Here is a 24,968-nt window from a genome sequence, read left to right on the forward strand (position 1 = left end):
CATGGAACCCAGGTCTTTCATGGATTCTACCATAAAACCTGCTGAATCGTGAATGTTACGCAAAAACAATTCAACATCACCCTTATCCATCGTATCCAAATCTTCAAGTAAGATGCCTGACCACTTTACTATAGCTTTTGCAATCCATGCACTAGCAATAGTGGGACGTAATATGGCCCCCGAAGCGGTGTACATTGATTTAAGTGTATTATCAATTCTGCGATCAGCCGGCTCCTTTAAGGCAGTAGATCCCGGAACAGGCAAAACCACCTTTTTTGAGAGTCTGGACACAGATGCGTCAACAATTGGCGGGTTTTCCCATTTTTTTCTATCCTCCTCAGGGAAAGAGAATGCCACCTGGACCCTTTTAGCGATCTGGAATTTTTTCTCAGGGTTTTCCCATGCTTTCTCAAATATAGCATTTAATTCCTTTGACGCAGGGAAGGTTAACAAGGCTTTCTTATTTTCAGTGAAAAAAGCCTCCTAAACCTGCTCAGGTGTGGTATCATTAATATTCAACACATCCCTGCCCTGATAGCCTCTACCATCGATTGCACCCCCTTTGCAAGAGAGGCAGACCCCCGCAACATATCCCCATTACCGTCTGTGGTGTCAGAATCGGTATCCTTGTCATCTTGCATGACATGAACAAGCACATGTTTGTGGGGGTATATAGCGGTGCATCCTGAGGTACCAGAATCGGGCCATAATGCCATAGAGTTCTATAATACCTGGGTTGCAGATTCATTACTTGCAACCCTTTCTGAAATCTGAGAAATCCAAGATTTGATAGAGGAAAACCACTCAGGTTCCCTTGCTGGAATCCGTGCTAAACCAGTGCTATCCTGATTACATGGAATGGGATCATCCTGGGAGGACATATCCTCTGCAGCATATGACAAAGTGTCCCTGGACATAGCTAAAGGAGACCACCAAACACTCCACACACAGGGGAGGGCAGACAGAGTTTCCCCCCCAAGAATGGCAAGAGAGACACAGAGATTGGAGCCAACCCACACACAGCGCTTCTAACCAAAGGGAGACCCCTTTTCAGCGCTGACTGTGCACCTTAATAGGATACACAGTCGTATTGCAGCCTCCCCCCTCCCCCTTTCTACAACCCCCTGGTACCATTTACAGATAGCTGGAGTTGTTGTGGAAGGACCTGTTTCTCCTGATCAGCGCTGGACAGGCAGGAAAATGGCGCTGAACGCTGCTGGGTCCGCTCTAAGGAGAAGCACCGTCCCCAAAATGGCGCTGTCTTCCCGCTCTTCATAGGATTATACAGGCCTGAGGATTGAGTGCTGGCTGAGATCCGGGGACCCCCCAACAGGGTTTTGGACCAGTGTAGGGTGTAGTGCTGGCTCAGGGTGCCCCTCACAGCGCTGCACCATGTACCGCTGAGCCTTCCGGAGCGCAGTTAATACTATGCTCCTACCCTGCTGCCGCCATCTTCACACCGAGCCCCCGCTTGCTAGGGGGGTCGGTGCCTCACTCGCCACCGATTCTTCAGCTCTGTAAGGGGGTGGCGGCATGCTGCTGGGGCGAGCGATCCCCTGCGGCGGGGAACGATCTGACCCCTCAGTAGCTCAGTGATCTGTCAACGGAGTAAGTGGCTCAGGCCCCGCAGGGCGGACACTACTCCCCCCCCCCCCCCCCCTTAGTCCCACGCTGCAGGGAGGCTGTTGCCAGCGCCTCCCTGTAAAATAAAAAACTCTAAAATAAAATTTTACTAGAAAAGCTCTGGAGAGCTCCCCTAGCTGTGACCGGCTCCTCCGGGCACATTTTCTAAACTGAGTCTGGTAGGAGGGGCATAGAGGGAGCAGCCAGCCCACACTCTCAAACTCTTAAAGTGCCAATGGCTCCTGGTCTATGCCCCATGGTACTAATGTGGACCCCAGCATCCTCTAGGATGTAAGAGAAAAGTAAATAAGCTAACATAAAAGTATATGAATGGCTACATCATTAAATATACAGAAAATATAGGTACAGTATGTGTACATACATTCTTCCACACAAGTTCTTGTTTCTCCATCAAAATTTTGCTAATTTGCTCTTCGTACTGAACTTTAGCAAGCTGGAAAATCATAAGCAAGAGAAGAACAGAAAATATGTTAATACATTACTAACAATATATGTCCAACAAGAGAATGCGTGTTGTTAAAATGTCATCATACTGTAAATCAGGATAGTAGAACCACTGAGGATGGTCGTCATGGTCAAGAAACAACTGTACTCCAAATGAGCATAATCAGCTGTAAATAAATGTATTATTTCACACCCTTCATCGCCAAACCTGGGCACTGCACTTAGGACCTCATTCAGTAAGGATTGCATTTTCTGCTAAAAAGCAGTTGTTGCGATCAAATAGTTGCTGCCAGGAAATAGAGGGAAAAAAAGCCCATTGCAGAAATTGCGAATGCATCGCAATATGCGGTCTGATCGCAAAACCATACGCAATTACCGGAACAGCAAAGATTTTTCCCATCTGTGCCAGGCAAGGTCATCCACAATTCTTGCGACATAAGATGCTGGAAGTGGTCATCTCTGACGTCATAGGCCATCCTTAAAAATGCCTGGGCATGCCTGCGTTTTTCCAGACACACCAGAAAACGTCAGGTTTACACCCAGAAACGCCGGCTTCCTGTAAGTCAAACAGTGGCTGCATTGCCTTCACAATCTGTACGCAATTTCTGTCGCTAATGCAAATTTTTCAATCCTTACTGAATAAGTGCTTAGCACACACAACAGCACAAATCACAAATATATGTTATAAATAAATTCCTAGTGGAGTAAACACCCTTTAGACAAAAAAAAGAAAGAAAGAAATTGACACCTTGGCAGATGGGGCATATATAAAATACTCAGATGGATTCAAAGTTGTATATACTGTAGGTAGGCTTGCCATAATATCCCCTTAATTCCCACCGGTGGGCCGCAGTGTCCCGCGGGTGGGAAAAGTTGCAGTTGCCGATCACCGGCTTGGGTGAAATGTCAAGCACATGTGCACACTGCATGTCCGTAAGGGCTGGGCACGCCCCTAAGCATGACGGCACACACATAACACCCCTGCCCGCACCGTGGCACTCTACCCTGCCCACATACTAGCGGGAACACTGAAACCTATAATTTACACAGGTTTTGCGGATGATTATAACCAGGTGAAAAGCAGTATTGAATTTAGCCATACTCAGAACCTGAGTTGCAGATTACAGAGATATTATGGCAACCCTATCTATAGGTGCATCCTAGCTTAGTTTACATTTCAGAGTAAAAACGAAGCTGCCCGCTATTTTTATCGGTATCCGTTTGGATGGTTGACCATGTTATGGTCGACAGTCATTAGGTCGACCACTATTGGTCGAAATTGACATGATCGACATGGACACATGGTCGACACATGAAAACGGTGAGAAGGTCGACATGAGTTTTTCCAAAAAAAAATCTTTTGTGGAACTTTTCCATACTTTATGATCCGCGTGGACTACGATTGGGTACAGTAATCTGTGCCGAGCACAGCGGTAGCGGAGTGAGGTACCTTGCCCGAAGCATGGCGAGCGAAGCGAGCCATGCGAGGGGACGCAGTACACTAATTGGGGTTCCCCATCACTTTACGCCAAAAACAACACCAAAAAAGTTTAAAAACTTATGTCGACCCTTTCTTGTGTCGACCATTTTCATGTGTCGACCTTTTGTCCATGTCGACCATGCCAATGTCGACCAATAGTGGTCGACCTAATGACTGTCGACCATAACATGGTCGACCATTCATACCGGAACCATTTTTATCACTGCGTGCACATGTAGCCAGTATTTTCCGTGCATGCAAAAAAATAAATGCGTTTGGACCCCTTGCATTGCAATATGGTTTGATTCTAGAGTAAACTGTACCATGGGCCTGATTCATATGTGGTCGCTAATGCACTCGCAACTGCCACTGTTACACAGCTGCCATGCAAATATATACTGGTGCTACAGCTGCCTGGAAATGTATTGAGACATCCACTGGCAGCCTTGCAGAACCCAGCAACTGCATACAAACACGCCGCGGTGGCCTTCTAAATTGATCATCTGAGTAACCCTATTCAGAATGGCCACGGGAACTGAAGCGCTGGCCCCATGTTTTTACATACGGTATCACAGATGTAGGCAGATACACCTCCCCCCCCCCCCACTGAAAAATATCACGACAAGCACGTATTTTTGCCGACTCTCCCCAGTACCTCCTACAAAGCCGGCTATTGCGAATTCATACTCACTGCAAGCGGTCACCTGTGATTGCTATTCAATTGCCCCCTGTGCGCACTGCAGCTTAGACGCATGCGCAGTCGGCCGATAATCGCTCAACTGCATAAATATCGAACCAGCAAGTAGCAACCACACCTGAATCAGGCCCCATTTTTGAGCCTTTTTTCTAAAATTTGCTCCTAACTCTAAATTTTGGGGACAAGTCAATTGGACGCGATGTGCCGTTTGGGAAGTGCAACACTGGCATCTCAAGTTTTTCCTTGCAACTCAAAGCAAAGCCGGCACTAAAGTGACTGCAAATATGTGCGCAGCTGTGCACATATTTTTAACCTGCAAAGCAGTCATGTAAGAACAAAACATTGCCCAGGGTACACAAAAACAATACATGCAAAAACTGTGAGACAATAACAGAAATAATAAATAGGATAATGTACTCCCCACACAAATTGTATGGATATTAGACATCAGTTCTGAAACTAAAAGTGGAAGCAGAGCTTTTCTACACAGATTACAGAAATCTGACCTGACATCTAGGGCCAAATGTAATGGAGTGAAAGTTTCAGAAAGTGAGAGATTTGGTAAGTTGTAGGTTTTTTTTAAAGTGGCAATCATTTACACAGCAAGACCAACCTGGTTTTGCAGTGTAAATGATTGCCACTTTAAAAAAAACTGAAAAACCTTACCAAATCTCTCGCTTTCTAAAACTCTCACTCTATTACATTTGGCTCCTAATGTCTGTAAAAAACTACGGTATGTAGTCAATATGCCAACATTCACAATGTCAACACCAGAATGCCGACATGGTTAAAATGTCAACAGTGAACACTCACAATGTTGACAGTCTCAGTGTCAATATTACAGGTTTAGGGTTAGGGTCACGGCCACGGAGAGTAATGACGGGTCTGGGTACGGAGAGAAAAATCGGGGGATGCAAGCTTCGCCCCTCCCAATTTTTTTTATTTTATTTAAAAATTACTATGCGTGGTGCTACACATTGGGAAGGGGGATGCACTTGTCCCCCATAGCCAGGGGGCAAATCTGATGGGGAAGAGAAAGGAGACTGCTCCTGGTCAGTGGGAGCATCCATGCAGGACCCTTTGCAGTCCAGCACACAGCAACATGTTCTGGGATTGGGAGACTGCAGCATACCCTCTCTCCCTGCCCAATGCACTACTGACGCGGGCACCAAACCAGGCTTCTCCAGCCAGCCTGGGTAAGTGATACCCACTCCCCCCCACCTTCTCTGGATAGAGTTAGTTTTAGGGTATGGTATAGTGTTAGGGTTAGGCTGCGGTTAGTGCTAGAGTTTGGCTGCTGTATGGGTTAGAGTTAGTGCTCCAACAATACAAAATGTTATGTCAACATGCCTTACCGTCAACATCGCACAACGGCCACATTATGACCATGCTGACATTGTACATGTCGTCATATCGCCCATGACGACATTGTGATATCTAAATTCTGCACCGTTTTGTACCACACCTATAATTAACAGTAGGAGGTGCATTATTGCTTATAATAAACACATTTTCCCAATGAAGGCAGAAGTCATGACATCACAGTATAAGCAAAGGCATAAAAACAGATTTTTTTACAGAAGTTTATGCGTATATGAATACTACTTATTCATTCATTAACATAAAGATAGGGTCAGACTGGCCATTAGGGGATCAGTGGAAATCCCCAGTGGGCCCCACTGCCTGAGGGCCCACCCATCCTCTAGGGATCAGGTTGCAAACTGTGCGTTTGAATTATACACGGTAGAGTCACATTATTATGGCCACCAGCTAATAGCCAGAGTAACCGCCGTTACTCTGTTAGATGGGCCGAACTGTAATTTTAGACATATGTCTGGTAGCCTCCATGTTTATTTTGACAGTGAGCTGCTCCACTGTAGCATGTCGGTCGGCCATCATGCACCTTCGTAGCCAACGTTTACCTCTCACATCAATGGCACGTGGAGCTACGCAGTTTCCACTTCGGTTATTCACAATGGTACTATTTATCCAGTCATGATACACCTTCACCGCAGCAGCATGCAGGAGCATAACTAGGACTTTGTGGGCCCCATAGAAAAATCTTGAAAGTGACCCTCCACCCCATTGGTACCGAGAGGTTAAAAGAAAACAAACAGGCAATCCCCACATATAAAGAAAAAGGACTGGATCCTGACTGTCGAAATAGTGACTCAGAGCAGAATGCCGGCGCCAGCATCACGATTAGGATCACAATGCCAGCGTTGGCATACCAACAGTTGGGATCCCGATCGAGGGACTGCAGGAGAGGTGAGCCGCATGGGGGGAGGATAGGTTTAGGCAGTGGGAAGGGCGGGTTAGGTACCCACCGGGATGGGATGGTTAGGCTGCTGGAAGGGGGGGGGGGTTAGGGCTAGGCACCACTGGGGAGAGATAGGGTTAGGTTGCGGGGAGGGCTAGGATTCGGGTGTGTGTGTGAGGGGGTAGGTTTATGCTGCGGAAAGGAGGGGTTAGGGTTAGGCCCCACCAGCGAGGAATAGGTTGCGGGGAGGGGGGTTAGAGTTAATCACCCCCCGGGACGACTAAGGTTAGGCTGCGGGGGAAGGGGAGTGGGTGAGGGTTAGGCTGCAGGAAGGGAAGGATGCAGCGGTCGGTATTTTGAAGGCCGGCATCCCAAACACTGGCATTTCAGCCCTAACCCAGAAGGCCTACCCAGCAATGCAGGCTCAGTACTGGTCTGCACCCCTCTGCACTACTCTGTGGAATTATTTGGTGGCATCTTTGCTAGGGTGCCTGCTTTGTGCCGAGAAGCCGGGACCTTACAAATGCAACGCAAGCTTCCCGGCAGGAGAGTGCTCCCAGGCAGCCCCTTGCCTTCACGGGCAGCCATCATAGACTGTCCGTGTGTGCTCTACCTGGTACTGGTGTGCTGTTGTCCTCATTCCCGGTGGGGAGCGGCCATGGACTGGGCACTGTCCCTTTTGGGCTGTGGTCCCTCCCGGTCATCCTGGCAGGCAGTGTGCATCTGGCTGTGGGTGCTCGGTGTTCCCGCTGTATGGAGTATTCTTCCTGTCTCACGATGTTCCAAACCCTGCTGGCGGTTGAGACTAAATCCTCTTCAGAGAAGGGCTGGCTGGCTCCAGTCGCGGCCATCTTTGTGGGGGCCTCAATGTACTCATGAGATTTGTAGCTTAACTTTAACTGCTCAGAGTCTGATCAGTAAAGGATAAACTACAAATCCCATGCACCCATCTTCTTCCTTCTGTGGCCGGCTGGGCTCCTGACTGGAGTCCTCAGTCCCAGGCTGACGGGGACTGACTGGGGTCTCTCCGGGCAACAGGCTAATTTTCGGTGGCCCAATCTGTGTGTGACTGGGTGCAGGGGTTGCGGCTGGCCCTAGAGGCTGGCTGGGCCCCATAGCAGCAGCATCCCATGCAGCCATGGTAGTTACGCCACTGGCAGCACACAAACAGTTCACAAACTGCGCTGTTTCAGAAATACTGCCACCCTTGGCCTGAAAGCCGATACTCATCCCTTTTTGCAACTCAGATAAACCGCCCCTTTTACCCATGACAAAAACAAGTGATATGTGTGCAGACGACCTATTACACACCTTATTTACCCACCAAGCCAGCACACGACACGTGACATACTTCATGGGCTACGTACTGCCAACATGAAATGTAGGAGGTGGTCATAATAATGTGACTTGACCGTGTACATTATACAAATCAAATGTTACCGAGAGCCCTAGATCAGCATTTTGTTCTTGGCACCTCTAAAATAAAAGTTTTGTATTGAGAAATTTGGAAAATATAAATAAAAAATAAATAAATTAAGTAAATTGTGCCTACCTGTCATCCTTAGGGTCAGTTATGTGCTGGTGTACAGAGTTGTGTTTCTGATAGTCCACATGTTTTATGACTGGTAGCCACTAGCACTGGTTTCAGGGCCGAAACTAGGACTTTCAGCAAGGCAGTAAGTTAGCGCCCCCCCCACCCCAAAAAAATAAAAAAAAATAAAAAATAAAATAAAAATAATAATAATAAATAAAAAATAAAAAACTTAAAATAAAATGTCAAGTAAATAAATAAGTAAATACAAAAAATTAAAATAGATAAATAAACATGAATAAGATGATAATAAAATGAATAACTAAAAATACAGACTATGCCACACAGTAGTGGACAGACCCTTAATTTCTTAACACTGCACAATAGTACTGCATGATAATTACGAAGTTTTGGGATTGCACACACTGTCTTCAGGAAGCATACATTTGTGCAATCCCAGAAACGTCATAATTAGCATGAAGTAATATATATATATATATATATATGAAAATAAATAAAATGATGGGGGAAAAAAAAAATATATATATGTATATATAGATATAGATATATATATTTATATATATAGGAAAAAAGAATAAATACCTATAGTGCATATATAAACCTCGGGCCCCTCCACTCACCACTGCAGATCAAGCCAAGCCTCCGTGCAGTGAGTGAGGCCAGTGCCAGGGCTTGCAGTGGGTGCCGGATGTCAGAGGGGCGGCAGGTGACGGTGCGCGCACAGACGCGTTTCCGTCCCCTGTAAGCAGCGGCCGCCAGCCGGTAAAGATGCGGGCGGGGAGGAGGCACTACTCGGCGGGCGGGTGGCCAGACAGGCAGAGGGAGACACAGAGACGCAGCCGCGGTGGGTCCATGACGGCACCATTCGCGGCTGCGGGTGGCAATCGCGGGGGGTGAAGGAGCAGCTGTCAGGGAGCCAGAAAGAGTTCCCTGCGCCCCCTCGACTCCTGCGCCTGGGGCACGTGACCCCTTAGCCCCCCCCTAGTTACGGCTCTGCTGGTTTTACCTATCACTTTGACCATAAATCATTTGATTCGGTCCTGGACAACCAACCCGAGGAACACCTGCAAGAGCCTTGCGGCACCCCAAAGTGCCTAAGCATAGAGTTTGAGAATCACTGATTTTCTAATCTATTAAGTGCCAGGGAAGAAGTTAGCAAAAAAACCCACAAATGATTGATGTTCTAGGTAGATTTGAGAAATTGTCAAGAATGTGGCAACTACAGTTTAACGTTAAAAAACTCAAAATCATGCACTTAGGTCTCAAAATCCCAAAGGCTAAATATAGTATCAAGGGTACTATAATAGAAACTACAGAGGAGGAACGGGATTTAGGAGTCACTATTTCAAGTGACTTAAAGGCAGAAAAGCAATTCAACAAAGCAATGAGAAAGGCAAGTCAGATGCTTGGTTGCATAGGGAGAGGAATCAGTAGCAGGAAAAAAGAAGTAATAATGCCACTGTATAGGTCATTGCTACGGTCTGGTTCTGGAGACCATATCTCCAGAAGGATATTAATACATAAGAGAGCGTACAAAAAATGGCTACTAAAATGGTGCATGGCCTACTGTACAGTTTGGAGCAGAGAAGGTAAATGGGGGACATGTTAGAAACTTTCAAATATACCAAGGGTTATAACAAGGTACAGGAGGGAAACATTCTTCAAAGGAAGAGAAGTATTAGAACACAAGGACATGAGCCGACACTGGAGGAAGGCAGGTTCAGGTGAAATTTAAGGAAAAATTACTTCATAGAAAGGGTAGTGGAATAGCCTCCAGTCAGACGTGGTAGAGGCTAAGACAGTAGAGCAATTTAAACATGCTTGGGATAAGCATAGGAATATCCTTACAAAGAACTAAGGATCAAAAAGGGTTGAGATTACCTTAAAGATAAAAAAGGGGCAGACAAATGGGCCAAGTGGTTCTTATCTGCCATCAAATTCTATGTTTCTATGTTTCTACTGTACAGGATCCTTCCCAAGCTCAATTGTACAAGCCAACCAGGTCAACATTAGTAATTTATCAGAAAATATATTTAAGAAACGCTGAAATATTATTGAGGTGAATGAGCATTCTAATTTATATCCCTTGTATTCCTTGTCACTTAATATTTAATTTGGGTGCAGACTATTTAAAAATGTTAAAATCAAGTTCAGCTACTTACAATATCACAAACAATGTAGTGAAAAAAATGAAGCAATTAAGATTAGATTATTTTCCACCACTAATGTGTAAACATTGCATCAGGAAGTTCCTCACTTTACTCCTACATGGATGAAGAAATTATAATTATTCTGTTTGTCTTTCAAATAGCTTGCAAGAGGGGGCTGAATTCTCCTAGTTTATAAATGTTATTAGAATTTGGTACCGGTGATAACTTCATGTACAAAAAGATAAAAACAAATTATACTATAGCAACAGATTCTAAACACTATTGAAGTACGGTAGGATACAGTTATATTTTAAGTGAACTGCAACAGGACTAGCATGGAGAAGCTGCTATGTTAAATAATTTTTTTTTTTTTAAAGGGGGATTCATGGTGTAAGCATAACTCCTATTTCTCACCCAGACAGACTGTATAATCTGTGGGACAGTGGAACCTCACCTACATTTTCAATATATATTTTTTTTTAACTTCTGCCAAAACTAGGTCAAGGGATAAAGCAGGAACACTAGAGGAAATTCTCATGAACAAACTGTTTACAGATGAGTAACTCAAATAGGAGTCTAGTTATCAAAGAATATTTGCGTAAATATCCCCCCAAAAGACTATTCTTCCAAAAATATGAAGGATCCCGTGATCGTATCTATGGGGGACCACGAGAGATACCTGCTGTGATCCCCCATTTTCAATTGCAAAAGCAGCTCTCACAGGGTTCTGTGAGGGTTGCTTAAATGATGAAATCACCAAGCTCCAGAGTGCCAAGCATTGCAGTGCTTGGTCCCGGCAGCTACCTGCATCTCAGATGCCGGTAGCTATTGCAGAAAATGGGCTACATTCCGCAAATTTTTGTGGGAGCAAGATCTGAAAGATCACTCGTCTGTGCTGTCCGATTGCACAAGTACCAACAAACAGGCAGTAGTTCTAAGCAGGAAGTAAAAGTGATCGCATAAGCAATCACTATATTCTTACTGGTCGCTGAGACAAGCTCTTATAGGAGCCCCAGTCCTGCCCACACAGACCTGATAAGTTCAATCGACAAAGATTCCTTTTAACTACAAATTGAGCCGATAAATAATTTTTATTATCAGGGGCACAAAGCAGCTGATAATAAATATGCCCCTTATTTTTTTTTACTTTTTGGAATTAACCATGTTTAGTGTTGTATAGACACTGTGGTGCAGTAAAATCACTATACACAAGAACCGTCTCTCATCCTAAACCCTCTTTGGCCCACGCTAAATTTCTACCCCATCTGTGTCGTCCCTGTCTGTGTACCCCTACCCTTTGGGAATGTAAGCTTTCACGAGCAGGGTCCTCTTCCCTCATGTGCTTTTACGTCTCTTAAGCCTACACACTGGGCAATGTAATCGACCAACGATATATTGCCCAACGATTCTATCGATGGTCATTTTTTTCCTCCATACAGGGCGATGTCGATGGTCAGTTTGGACGATATGAGAGTACATTACATCTATATCGTCCAAATTAACTTGCATGTTTAAACGACGATGTCACAATCCTGACTGTAGGTTTTATATTTGGTGACTTACCCCTGCCATCTGTCCTGGATCCTGTGTCCTTTCACTCACGGAGTTAAACAGCTTGTCAGCACTATGAGTTTTCCTGAGTTCTCTGCCTGAGAGGTAATAGTTAATTAGCTCCACCTGTGGTGATCTCCTGTGTGAGGCTGAATTCAGTAATCTGAACTTTAGGTCTAAAAGCCAGCATCCTGTGTTTTGCAGAAGTCCAGGCTTCAGTGTTCTCTCGGCCTGCTAGGCCTCATTCTACATCACAGCCTTGGCTAGAGTAGTCACATGACAGTGTCTGTTCACCTGACCCAGAGTTGTTCAATCCTCTGCCAGCCTGAGACTGTCTGCATCACCTAATCCTGCTCACCAATCATCAAGGACCAGGAAGTATAAATCAGGAGGCTGAGTTAGAATCTGGGCCAGTTCCTCGTGTCACATACAGCCTTGTGTGAGTCTTTATGCTGAGCTCCCTTAAGGTAACCTTTGTACCTAAGTTCCTGTGGAAACTCTGTTCCCTTGTTACCGTTTGGTTTACTTGTGTGTTGCCATTTGATTTCACCATTTCCCTGAGTCTCAATGTAAAGGCACAGCTGCAATGTTTCGTCTTAAAGGCACAGTACTGAATTCCATGTTCTCCACTGAAAACCACAGCTGTCGTGTTTCAGTTTTACTACTGTTGTAGTTGGGATCTCCAGAGCTCAGTACCTCCGTGCCTCAGTACCTCCGTGCTTCCAGCACCTCCGTGCCTCAGTACCTCCGTGCCTCAGCATCTCCGTGCTTCCAGCGCCTCCGTGACTCAGCATCTCCGTGCCTCAGCACCTCAGTGCCTCAGTACCTCCGTGCTTCCAGCACCTCCGTGCCTCAGTACCTCCGTGCCTCAGCATCTCCGTGCCTCAGCATCTCCGTGCCTCAGCACCTCCGTGCTTCCAGCACCTCCGTGCCTCAGTACCTCCGTGCCTCAGTACCTCCGTGCCTCAGTACATCCGTGCCTCAGCATCTCCGTGCTTTCAGCACCTCAGTGCCTCAGTACCTCCGTGCTTCCAGCACCTCCGTGCCTCAGTACCTCCGTGACTCAGCATCTCCGTGCCTCAGCACCTTCGTGCTTCCAGCACCTCCGTGCCTCAGTACCTCCGTGCTTCCAGCACCTCCGTGCCTCAGTACCTCCGTGCCACAGCACCTCCGTGCCTCAGTACCTCCGTGCCTCAGCATCTCCGTGCTTCCAGCACCTCCGTGCCTCAGCACCCCAGTGTCTCTACGCACCCCACTGCCTCTACGCACCTCAGTGCCTCCACGCACCTCAGTGTCTCCAAGCACCTCAGTGTCTCCAAGCACCTCAGTGTCTCCAAGCACCTCAGTGTCTCCAAGCACCCCGTGCCCTTTAGCACAGTTGTACCTGTTATTCTTCACTGATTCATCAGCGCCTTTCCAGTTCTGTCTTTCAGGAGACCTTCAGCGCCCACACGTGCTTCCTGTCTGCCGACCTCATCCTGCATGAGGAGAACCTGGATTCGGCCATCTCTGCCGCGGTTCCTCTTCCCAGTCACCGGAAGAGACCCCGAGTCCACAACACTTCCAAACCAGGTCAGTGGTGGTATTCGTGTAGTCCTCCAGTCGCCCGCGCAGACTTCGCTAGCACCGGGTTCACAAAAACCTTAGTCATGACAGTAGGAACTGGCCACATGGACCCGGCCGAAAGTGTTTGTCTGACGCAGGACCTCCTAAGCAATATTGCAGGACGCTTGGAAGGTCTGGAGTCGACTCAGCATCAATTGGCACAGTGTCTGCAGCGGAATTCTTTCTCCAGAGATTCTCTGACTTTCTGCTCTAAGACTCCTGACCAACTGCAGATTTTCTACCAGATGTTACTACAGTTACAAGAACTTTTGCCTAGTATTCTCTCTGTGATGCCTGATCTCCTCAGGAATACTACCAACGTTGTTGATCCTGTTTTGTCCCCACCAGTTAATAGAGTCTCTTCCTCTGTGCAAGGAAAAGTTGTTCATCAGAGCTATCCACGGCCCAAGCTCTCTGAAGCTGAACGTCAGCGGCGTAGGGAGCTACACCTCTGTCTTTACTGTGGAAATTCCGGTCATTTTGTTAAAGACTGCATTCTTCGCAAGCCAGGGAATGGTGATAAATCTCAGTATCACAGTGCTCATGTCTACAAGTCATCCACAGTAGCCGATGCTGCTACTGCTGACGGGGGTATCAAGATGGCTACTCGGAAAGAGACTCAAATTTATGACTGGGGTCCGGTGATTAAAAGACCTTATCCCAAGTTGGGTGTCCAGAGAAGAATATTCAAGCCATTTAGAGTCACAGAGGAGTCAGAGTGTCCAGCCCCAAGGGGGGGCGTCCGTGTCTTCAGCCCCAGGAGGGGCGTCTTCAGAGTGTCCAGCCCCAGGAGGGGCGTCTTCAGAGTGTCCAGCCCCAGGAGGGGCGTCTTCAGAGTGTCCAGCCCCAGGAGGGGCGTCTTCAGAGTGTCCAGCCCCAGGAGGGGCGTCTTCAGAGTGTCCAGCCCCAGGAGGGGCGTCTTCAGAGTGTCCAGCCCCAGGAGGGGCGTCTTCAAAGTGTCTAGCCCCAGGAGGGGCGTCTTCAGAGTGTCCAGCCCCAGGGGGGGCGTCCGTGTCTTCAGCCCCAGTGAGGGGTACAGAGAGACTTCAGAGCGCTGCCCAGCCAAAGAGACTTCAGAGCGCTGCCCAGCCAGAGAAACTTCAGAGCGCTGCCCAGCCAGAGAGACTTCAGAGCGCTGCCCAGCCAGAGAGACTTCAGAGCGCTGCCCAGCCAGAGAGACTTCAGAGCGCTGCCCAGCCAGAGAGACTTCAGAGCGCTGCCCAGCCAGAGAGACTACAGAGCGCTGTCCAGCCAGTGAGACTACAGAGCGCTGTCCAGCCAGAGAGTCTTCAGAGTGCTGCCCAGCCAGAAAATCTTCAGAGTGCTGCCCAGCCAGAGAGTCTTCAGAGTGCTGCCCAGCCAGAGAGTCTTCAGAGTGCTGCCCAGCCAGAGAGTCTTCAGAGTGCTGCCCAGCCAGAGAGTCTTCAGAGTGCTGCCCAGCCAGAGAGTCTTCAGAGTGCTGCCCAGCCAGAGAGTCTTCAGAGTGCTGCCCAGCCAGAGAGTCTTCAGAGTGCTGCCCAGCCAGAGAGTCTTCAGAGTGTTGCCCAGCCAGAGAGTCTACAGAGTGCTGCCCAGCCCCGTGAAGTGGGGGCTCTTGCCTCAGCCCAGCCCCGTGAAGTGGGGGCTCTTGCCTCAGCCCAGCCCCGTGAAGTGGGGGCTCTTGCCTCAGCCCAGCCCCGTGAAGTGGGGGCTCTTGCCTCAGCCCAGCCCCGTGAAGTGGGGGCTTTTGCCTCAGCCCAGCCCCGTGAAGAGGGGGCTCCTGCCTTAGTTCAGCCCCGTGAAGAAAGGGCTTAGTCCGTCCCGGTTCCAGACGGTCCAGCAATACTCCAGGCCCAGCTTGGTCAGTCCGTCCCGGTTCCAGCCGGTCCAGCAATACTCCAGGCTCCGCCTGGTCAGTTCGTTCCGGTTCCAGCCGGTCCAGTGTTACTCCAGGACCAGCCTGGTCAGTCTCCTTTGGTTCCGGCCAATTCAAGTATCCTCGGTTCCAATCCAGTCCTACTCGTCCAGTCAAAGATTTCTCCAGTTTCAGCCTCTAAGCTTTCGTCTGATGGTTTACCACCTATTTACTTCGATGGAGATTTACTGCAATACGCCGCTCTGGTTGAACAATTTCTCTCTCGGATGGAGTCTGATCCTTCAGGTGCAGTAACTCCTTCCAACGTTACTCGATATCTGTTCCTGGCATTCAGAGGAAGAGCTTTGGAGTGGGCCAACATGCTTTTTGAGAGTAATGATCCTGTGTTCCATGACTTACAGACTTTTAGTAATGCTGTGGTTAAAGAATTTGGTCCTAAACCTATGGAATCTGACTCGGTAAAGATATCCTGCTCTAAAGGGAATGCAGAAGGAAGTTTGTGCTGTCCTCCCAGGGATAATCTAAGACTCTCCTTCGGTAAGAATCCGACCATTAAAATTGCTCATGTTGGAGTCTCTCCTAGCCCAGAGAATTTAAAACTCCAGTGCACCTCCTTTTCATCTGCAAACTGTGTATCTATGGGAGATTCATATCTTCCATTAGACTTGGACTCAGACTCTGAATTTGATCCAGTTCATGATGCTACTCCTTTCTTGGGAGGCCCCATGTTTTCTAAGGAAGGTTTTTCTTTACAGGAGATCCCGCTGTCATTGGTCAAAACCAAACGTTCCCGTAAGAAGAAGAGGCATCAACGAAGGTCCTAAATTCTTCTGTATGAATTTCTCAAGTTCCTCTAAGATTTAAGATGGGTGTCCGGAGTCCACCCTTGAAGAGGGGGATACTGTCACAATCCTGACTGTAGGTTTTATATTTGGTGACTTACCCCTGCCATCTGTCCTGGATCCTGTGTCCTTTCACTCACGGAGTTAAACAGCTTGTCAGCACTATGAGTTTTCCTGAGTTCTCTGCCTGAGAGGTAATAGTTAATTAGCTCCACCTGTGGTGATCTCCTGTGTGAGGCTGAATTCAGTAATCTGAACTTTAGGTCTAAAAGCCAGCATCCTGTGTTTTGCAGAAGTCCAGGCTTCAGTGTTCTCTCGGCCTGCTAGGCCTCATTCTACATCACAGCCTTGGCTAGAGTAGTCACATGACAGTGTCTGTTCACCTGACCCAGAGTTGTTCAATCCTCTGCCAGCCTGAGACTGTCTGCATCACCTAATCCTGCTCACCAATCATCAAGGACCAGGAAGTATAAATCAGGAGGCTGAGTTAGAATCTGGGCCAGTTCCTCGTGTCACATACAGCCTTGTGTGAGTCTTTATGCTGAGCTCCCTTAAGGTAACCTTTGTACCTAAGTTCCTGTGGAAACTCTGTTCCCTTGTTACCGTTTGGTTTACTTGTGTGTTGCCATTTGATTTCACCATTTCCCTGAGTCTCAATGTAAAGGCACAGCTGCAATGTTTCGTCTTAAAGGCACAGTACTGAATTCCATGTTCTCCACTGAAAACCACAGCTGTCGTGTTTCAGTTTTACTACTGTTGTAGTTGGGATCTCCAGAGCTCAGTACCTTCGTGCCTCAGTACCTCCGTGCTTCCAGCACCTCCGTGCCTCAGCATCTCCGTGCTTCCAGCGCCTCCGTGACTCAGCATCTCCGTGCCTCAGCACCTCAGTGCCTCAGTACCTCCGTGCTTCCAGCACCTCCGTGCCTCAGTACCTCCGTGCCTCAGCATCTCCGTGCCTCAGCATCTCCGTGCCTCAGCACCTCCGTGCTTCCAGCACCTCCGTGCCTCAGTACCTCCGTGCCTCAGTACCTCCGTGCCTCAGTACATCCGTGTCTCAGCATCTCCGTGCTTTCAGCACCTCAGTGCCTCAGTACCTCCGTGCTTCCAGCACCTCCGTGCCTCAGTACCTCCGTGACTCAGCACCTTCGTGCTTCCAGCACCTCCGTGCCTCAGTACCTCAGTACCTCCGTGCTTCCAGCACCTCCGTGCCTCAGTACCTCCGTGCCACAGCACCTCCGTGCCTCAGTACCTCCGTGCCTCAGCATCTCCGTGCTTCCAGCACCTCCGTGCCTCAGCACCCCAGTGTCTCTACGCACCCCACTGCCTCTACGCACCTCAGTGCCTCCACGCACCTCAGTGTCTCCAAGCACCTCAGTGTCTCCAAGCACCTCAGTGTCTCCAAGCACCTCAGTGTCTCCAAGCACCCCGTGCCCTTTAGCACAGTTGTACCTGTTATTCTTCACTGATTCATCAGTGCCTTTCCAGTTCTGTCTTTCAGGAGACCTTCAGCGCCCACACGTGCTTCCTGTCTGCCGACCTCATCCTGCATGAGGAGAACCTGGATTCGGCCATCTCTGCCGCGGTTCCTCTTCCCAGTCACCGGAAGAGACCCAGAGTCCACAACACTTCCAAACCAGGTCAGTGGTGGTATTCGTGTAGTCCTCCAGTCGCCCGCGCAGACTTCGCTAGCACCGGGTTCACAAAAACCTTAGTCATGACAGACGATAGATCAACGAAGAACAATCGCGGGGGCCGTGTATCATTCATCGTTGATGCATCCACACAGAGCGATATGAACGATTTATCGTTCATTACTGAACGAGATCGTTCATATCGCCCATACACATCGCCCAGTGTGTAGGGCCCTTTTGTTAACCTATCTTCTTTTCAATACTCCCTTTGATGGCACCAAATCCTTCGGTTTTCTGCCGGCCTGATACTTATGTAATGTCCACCCACAAACAAACACATGACATTTACGGTGCCGAAAACTTGAACTAAATTGTGGGGTGCTAGTGTGAATCAGGTTCGGGTGATCAGAGCGGCAGACCTGCTTTACCTCTCAGACACAATGACAACACAAACATAATATAGTATCCAACTCCATTTTATTATCCTAACAAAATTTACAAGTGGCAGGTAAGCAAGTAACTGGTGCACAATTGAAGCAGGCTGGTTATGGCTTCTAAATAATAGTCTCAGGTAACCAGCGTCAGCAATACAGGTAGCAGGTAAGCAGGAACTTGTGCACGATTAAAGCAGGCTGGTTATGGCTATTAAACGACAGTCTCAGGTAACCAGCGTCAGCAATACAGGTAGCAGGTAAGCAGGAACTTGTGCACGATTAAAGCAGGCTGGTTATGGCTATTAAACGACAGTCTCAGGTAACCAGCGTCAGCAATACAGGTAGCAGGTAAGCAGGAACTTGTGCACGATTAAAGCAGGCTGGTTATGGCTATTAAACGACAGTCTCAGGTAACCAGCGTTAGCAATACAAGTAGCAGGTAAGCAGGTAACTTGTGCACAATTAAAGCAGGCTGGTTATGGCTACTAAACAACAGTCTCAGGTAACCAGCGTCAGCAATACAGGTAGCAGGTAAGCAGGAACTTGTGCACGATTAAAGCAGGCTGGTTATGGCTATTAAATGACAGTCTCAGGTAACCAGCGTTAGCAATACAGGTAGCAGGTAAGCAGGAACTTGTGCACAATTAAAGCAGGCTGGTTATGGCTACTAAACAACAGTCTCAGGTAACCAGCGTCAGCAATACAGGTAGCAGGTAAGCAGGAACTTGTGCACGATTAAAGCGGGCTGGTTATGGCTATTAAACGACAGTCTCAGGTAACCAGCGTTAGCAATACAAGTAGCAGGTAAGCAGGTAACTTGTGCACAATTAAAGCAGGCTGGTTATGGCTACTAAACAATAGTCTCAGGTAACCAGCGTCAGCAATACAGGTAGCAGGTAAGCAGGTACTTGTGCACGATTAAAGCAGGCTGGTTATGGCTATTAAACGACAGTCTCAGGTAACCAGCGTTAGCAATACAAGTAGCAGGTAACTTGTGCACAATTAAAGCAGGCTGGTTATGGCTACTAAACAACAGTCTCAGGTAACCAGCGTCAGCAATACAGGTAGCAGGTAAGCAGGAACTTGTGCACGATTAAAGCAGGCTGGTTATGGCTATTAAACGACAGTCTCAGGTAACCAGCATTAGCAATACAGGTAGCAGGTAAGCAGGAACTTGTGCACAATTAAAGCAGGCTGGTTATGGCTACTAAACAACAGTCTCAGGTAACCAGCGTCAGCAATACAGGTAGCAGGTAAGCAGGAACTTGTGCACGATTAAAGCAGGCTGGTTATGGCTATTAAACGACAGTCTCAGGTAACCAGCGTTAGCAATACAAGTAGCAGGTAAGCAGGTAACTTGTGCACAATTAAAGCAGGCTGGTTATGGCTACTAAACAAAAGTCTCAGGTAACCAGCGTCAGCAATACAGGTAGCAGGTAAGCAGGTAACTGGTGCACAACTGAAGCAGGCTGGTTATGGCTTCTAAATAATAGTCTCAGGTAACCAGCGTCAGCAATACAGGTAGTAGGTAAGCAGGAACTTGTGCACAATTAAAGCAGGCTGGTTATGGCTTATTAACAACAGTCTCAGGTAACCAGCGTTCCTTAGTAGCGGATAAATGCATTAACATTAGCTTTCACACTGCTGGGCGGAGCTTGCATAAAAAGAACTATCAGTACCAGCATTCCTTAATAGCAGATAAATGCATTAACATTAGCTTTCACACTGCTGGGCGGAGCTTGCATAAAAAGAACTTGTATCAACATTAGCTTTCACACTGCTGGGCGGAGCTTGCATAAAAAAGAACTATCAGGACCAGCATTCCTTAATAGCAGATAAATGCATTAACATTAGCTTTCACACTGCTGGGCGGAGCTTGCATAAAAAGAACTATCAGTACCAGCATTCCTTAATAGCGGACAAATGCATTAATATTAGCTTTCACACTGCTGGGCGGAGCTTGCATAAAAAAGAACTATCAGTACCAGCATTCCTTAATAGCAGATAAATGCATTAACATTAGCTTTCACACTGCTGGGCGGAGCTTGCATAAAAAGAACTATCAGTCCCAGCATTCCTTAATAGCAGATAAATACATTCACAAATATATAAGGGCAGTCTACCCCCTTTTACAACATTCCAAAACAAATATGCGGGGCACAGCACTAGTGGGGAGCCTCTTCCCCTGGAATACAATATATTGCCCCCAGATTACAGAGTCTTTGCAGCAGAAGGGGTTAAGCCGGGCACATACAAATGAGGGGAGCGCAACTCCTAATTATCTAAACTTGCGGGGGTACTGTGATGAGGGGAGCCCACCCCTTTTATTATTAATTGTCTCACCGGGGCACTCATGAAGGGCAACCTACCCACTTAGTAAATATGTTCCCCAAATGCAGAGTTCATGCAGCGGAAGGGGTTAAATACCGGACACAGGGGATCTTAGGGGTGTCTACACCCTTTACTAATACTATGTCCCCTCTTTGCAGAGTTCAAGCAGCGGAAGGGCTCAACAGGGGCAGAGTTTCTGGCAGCGGAAGGGTTGTTTGCAAGTTCTCACCCATCGCTGCGGCGCTTCTGCCACCTCCGATCCTCCGCATCTTCAGCGTGGCTGTCTGGAGTCTCCCTCCTCAGTCTCCGGTCCGGTCTTCTCCTCTTCAGCTGCCGCCGCGCCGTCTCCGGGTCTTCACTCCTCTTGTGCAGCAGACTCCGGTCCGCGCCGTCATCTCTACGCTGGGGTCTTCTCGGGTCCTCGCCGTACTCCAGCCGCCAGGGGTCCTCAATGGGGTCTTCTTCGCGGGGTCGTCCTTCGCGGTGCCTGCGCGCTTCTCATCTGCCGCTCCTTGGAATCCAGGGGACGGATGTCATCACTGCTCTGCTGGACGGGCTGCGGTTCCTCCGGCCCAGCGCTCCAGTCTCTCAGCAGCGGCGGCTCTTCTCCGCACTCCATCCCCGCTGGCACTGACGCGGCCAGCTCTTCTCCTCAGGCAGGGTCTCCGGCATTCTTCTGGCACTGGTGCTCCGGTCGCTGGTTCTCCCCTCGGCTTCTTCTCTGCGCAGACGGTCCTCACACACTGGCAGGCGGCTCCTGGGGCTACATGGCGACACCTTCCCCATGTAATCTTCCCATTCCTCCAGGGCTCCTCTGGCAGCGATCCTCCCAGCGCTGCATACTCCAGTCTTCAGGCTCTGGACACTACATGGCTCCACTTCCCCAGGTACATATTCCCATTCCTCCAGGTCTCATTCTCCTGTGCTGTGAGGCTTCTTTTAAGGGTCCTGGTGCTCCTCCACCTCCCCTCTCCTCTATGATGACTGGCTCCCGGGTCCCCAGCAACAGACCACCCCCTGGTCACTCTGCCCTACAACCCAGGGGACCCAATCAGCTGGGGACATGTTTCCCAGACTTTTTATGTTGCTGGGTAAGAAGTGACAGGACCAGAGAATTGGCGGCAAAATCCCTGTCCCAATCTGACAGGGTCACATAAAGTTCAGCCCACGATCTACTCTGGGACTTGTAGTTCCACAATGTAAAAAAAAAAATCACAAGGGGATCTCCATGGTGCAATAGCTTCAGGGTATTACACTTATTTCAGTGCTGTTTCTGTTAGGGTCTCCTGCCCTGTGCTGCCACGTCGTCATGGCAACCAGGAGACAAGTGCTAGCGGAGTGGCCTGAGCGCAGCTGATACTCCGGTTCGGGTCTTTTGCTGTGCAGTGGTTACAGGCTTTGTGCACGGCAGGGGATCCGGTGCTGGTTTTTGTGCTCACAGTCTGTGAGGTCTGAGTGGGGCGTGGACAGCACCTGCTATATAAGGCCTCTTCTCAGGTTAAGCAGATGCTGCTGAATCTTTGTTGGTTAGTCAGTTCCTGAAAGTTAGCCAGTACTGTGTAGCTTTGTATTTGTTTGTTGCTTACTGCAAATAGGCCTTAGGATTTGGTACTACACTCTGCCAATCCAGACCTAGCAGTAAGACTGGAGTCAGTCGTTTAACTTGCTGGGGTTCTTTTGCTACTCTGTGAACTTAGTAAGTTTGCGGCTGTATTCTCAGACTTGCCTGCCAAAATCCTTTCTCACTGTGCAAGGTGTTCTGGTGTCAGTTTAGTGGCAGTAAGCTGAACCAGTGCACTGCAAGTGAGGACTAGGATTGTGGAGACTCTCCTTGTGTCTATTATTCCATCTCTGACCAAGGAGTTTACTGCCACACCCGTTGGTAACCCTTTAGGGTTTTGCTGTTGCCCTTAGCAACAGCATTTCGGGTTCTCTACGTATTAAAACACAACATCTTGCTTCTTTCCATCTGAGCACTCCTAATACTAGGGAGACACCCAGTTTCTTAGCCTCTGGGCTTCTCTGTTCACTTTGTGTTTATTTTGTTACCCTATCACCTTCTGTGTACGTAATGTCATATTCCCCAGTCTGTCTGTGAGTTCATTTGTTTTGCATCCCTCTCACACCAGTACATTCCTGCAGGCACTGGTGTGCATAACATATTCAGCAGCCCAATACTCCTGTTGAAATTTTGTGGGAATATGGAGCATACCCCTCAAAATACTTTGCAACAGGTGGTCGATAAGGTGCAGGTCTTGACTCGACAATTTAATGATTTGTCCATTAAAATGCACACCTCCCAGGCCGCTGGCAGAGCTCCCGCAGCAGCAGCACCTTCAGGGGTTAAGGAGCCGAAAGTAAATCTCCCGGATCGTTTTTCTGGAGATCGCTCGCAGTTCTTTTGTTTCAAGGAGAGCTGCAAGCTATATTTCCAGCTTAGGCCTCAGTCTTCTGGGTCAGAGATTCAGCGGGTGGGCATAGTGATTTCCTTGCTACAAGGAGACCCACAGGTCTGGGCATATGGGTTGCAGCCTGACTGTCCGTCGCTTAAAAGTGTTGATGCTTTTTTTACGGCACTGGGCATGTTGTATGATGACCCTGACAAGACGGCCTCAGCCGAGGCTCAGATTTCGATCCTTAAGCAAGGGCGAAGGCCAGTTGAGGTTTACTGTACGGAGTTTCGGAGGTTGGCCCATGATACCCAGTGGAATGACCCAGCCCTGAGACACCAGTACCGAAGAGGTCTTTCTAACCAGATAAAAGACCAACTGGTACAATATCCCTTGCCTGATAGCTTGGATCAGCTCATGCAGTTATCCATCCGGGTGGATAGACGGCTGAGAGAGCGTAGGCTTGAAAGGGAGACCGAGGTCTCCTTCTTTCCCAAGGGAACCTCAGACTCTGAGGAATTTTCCGAGGAGCCTATGCAGATTGGGGCTACCCGCCTCTCCTCGCGTGAGAAGACGCGGAGGAGACAGCAGGGGTTGTGTTTGTACTGTGGGAATAAAGGTCATGTGGTAGTATCATGCCCAGAAAAGCCAGAAAACTTCAGGGCCTGAGGGTGATGGGAAATATCCTGTCAGGCCAGAAGTCAGAATTTCCCAAGAAGACTTTTATCATTCCGGTGACCTTGAAGATCCTCGGTCAAACTGTCAAGACTGAGGCCTTTGTGGACAGTGGGGCCGACAGGGTTTTTATGGACCGCCAATTCGCCCTGAAACACTCTGTTCCCTTAGTACCCTTGGCATCGGAAATTGAGATCTGTGGGTTAAACGGGGAACCATTATCCCAGGGTAAAATTACCTCTTGCACTAGCCAGATTTCTTTGTTTATTGGTGCCACACACTCTGAAAAATTGTCCTTTTATGTGACTGTCTGTACTTTTGCCCCATTGGTGTTGGGGTTACCCTGGTTAAGGGCCCACAATCCTCAATTTGACTGGGTCTCTGGGGAGATTCTTAGTTGGGGTACTGATTGTTTCAGGAGTTGCTTGAGCCTTCCAGTCAGGCTTTCGCAGCTAAGTTTGCCAGGATTGCCAGGATGTTATGCAGATTTTGCGGACGTGTTCTCCAAAAATGTTGCAGAGGTACTACCTCCCCATCGCCCCTATGACTGTGCCATTGATTTGTTGCCGAATGCTAAGCTTCCCAAGAGCAGGTTGTACTCCCTGTCACGTCCTGAGACTCAGGCTATGGCAGAGTACATTCAGGAGAACTTGGCTAAGGGATTTATCAGACCTTCACAGTCTCCAGTTGGGTCGGGGTTCTTCTTCGTGGGTAAAAAGGACGGTTCGTTGCGACCCTGCATCGACTTCAGGGAATTGAACCGTATCACGATTAAAAACTCATACCCACTGCCTCTCATTTCGGTCTTGTTTGACCAGCTTCGTACTGCCACCATTTTTTCTAAGATTGACCTATGCGGTGCGTACAATCTAATCCGAATAAGAGAGGGGAATGAATGGAAGACTGCCTTTAATACCCACTCAGGGCATTATGAATATTTGGTGACGCCTTTTGGGCTCTGTAATGCCCCGGCAGTCTTCCAGGATTTCATGAACGATGTGCTCAGGGAATATTTGGATAGATTCTTAGTTGTATACTTAGATGACATCCTAATCTTCTCCCATTCCCTGGAGGAACATCGGAAGCATGTACGCTTAGTCCTCCAGAAACTCAGAGACCACCGGCTTGGGGCGAAGCTGGAGAAGTGCGAATTTGAAGTTCAGCAAATCGCATTTCTAGGATATATTATCTCCCCAGAAGGTTTCCAAATGGAGGGATCCAAGGTACAGGCAGTCCTGGATTGGGTGCAGCCCACTAGTTTGAAGGCGCTTCAGCGTTTCCTGGGCTTTGCAAATTTTTATAGACGATTTATCGCTGGATTTTCGTCTATAGTGGCGCCCTTGGTGGCACTCACTAAGAAAGGGGCGGATGTTGCTCACTGGTCTTGTGAGGCCAAAGCGGCTTTTGCCCGTCTCAAAAGGGCATTT

The 24,968-nt window shown here is 48.3% G+C and overlaps 1 protein-coding gene across 3 annotated transcripts in view; it reads right to left on the reverse strand.

Annotated features, from left to right (window-relative positions):
• Positions 1-24,968, reverse strand: part of CCDC73 (coiled-coil domain containing 73) — a 410,197-nt gene that overhangs the window by 288,719 nt on the left and 96,510 nt on the right. For all 3 annotated transcript variants that reach the window (XM_063944472.1, XM_063944471.1, XM_063944473.1), the window contains one exon: positions 2,006-2,077. In XM_063944472.1, coding sequence (XP_063800542.1) covers positions 2,006-2,077 — 72 coding nt within the window. The remainder of the gene's footprint in view (positions 1-2,005; positions 2,078-24,968) is intronic.

Source organism: Pseudophryne corroboree, chromosome 11 (assembly GCF_028390025.1).
Source record: "Pseudophryne corroboree isolate aPseCor3 chromosome 11, aPseCor3.hap2, whole genome shotgun sequence".
Classification (NCBI taxonomy): domain Eukaryota; kingdom Metazoa; phylum Chordata; class Amphibia; order Anura; family Myobatrachidae; genus Pseudophryne; species Pseudophryne corroboree.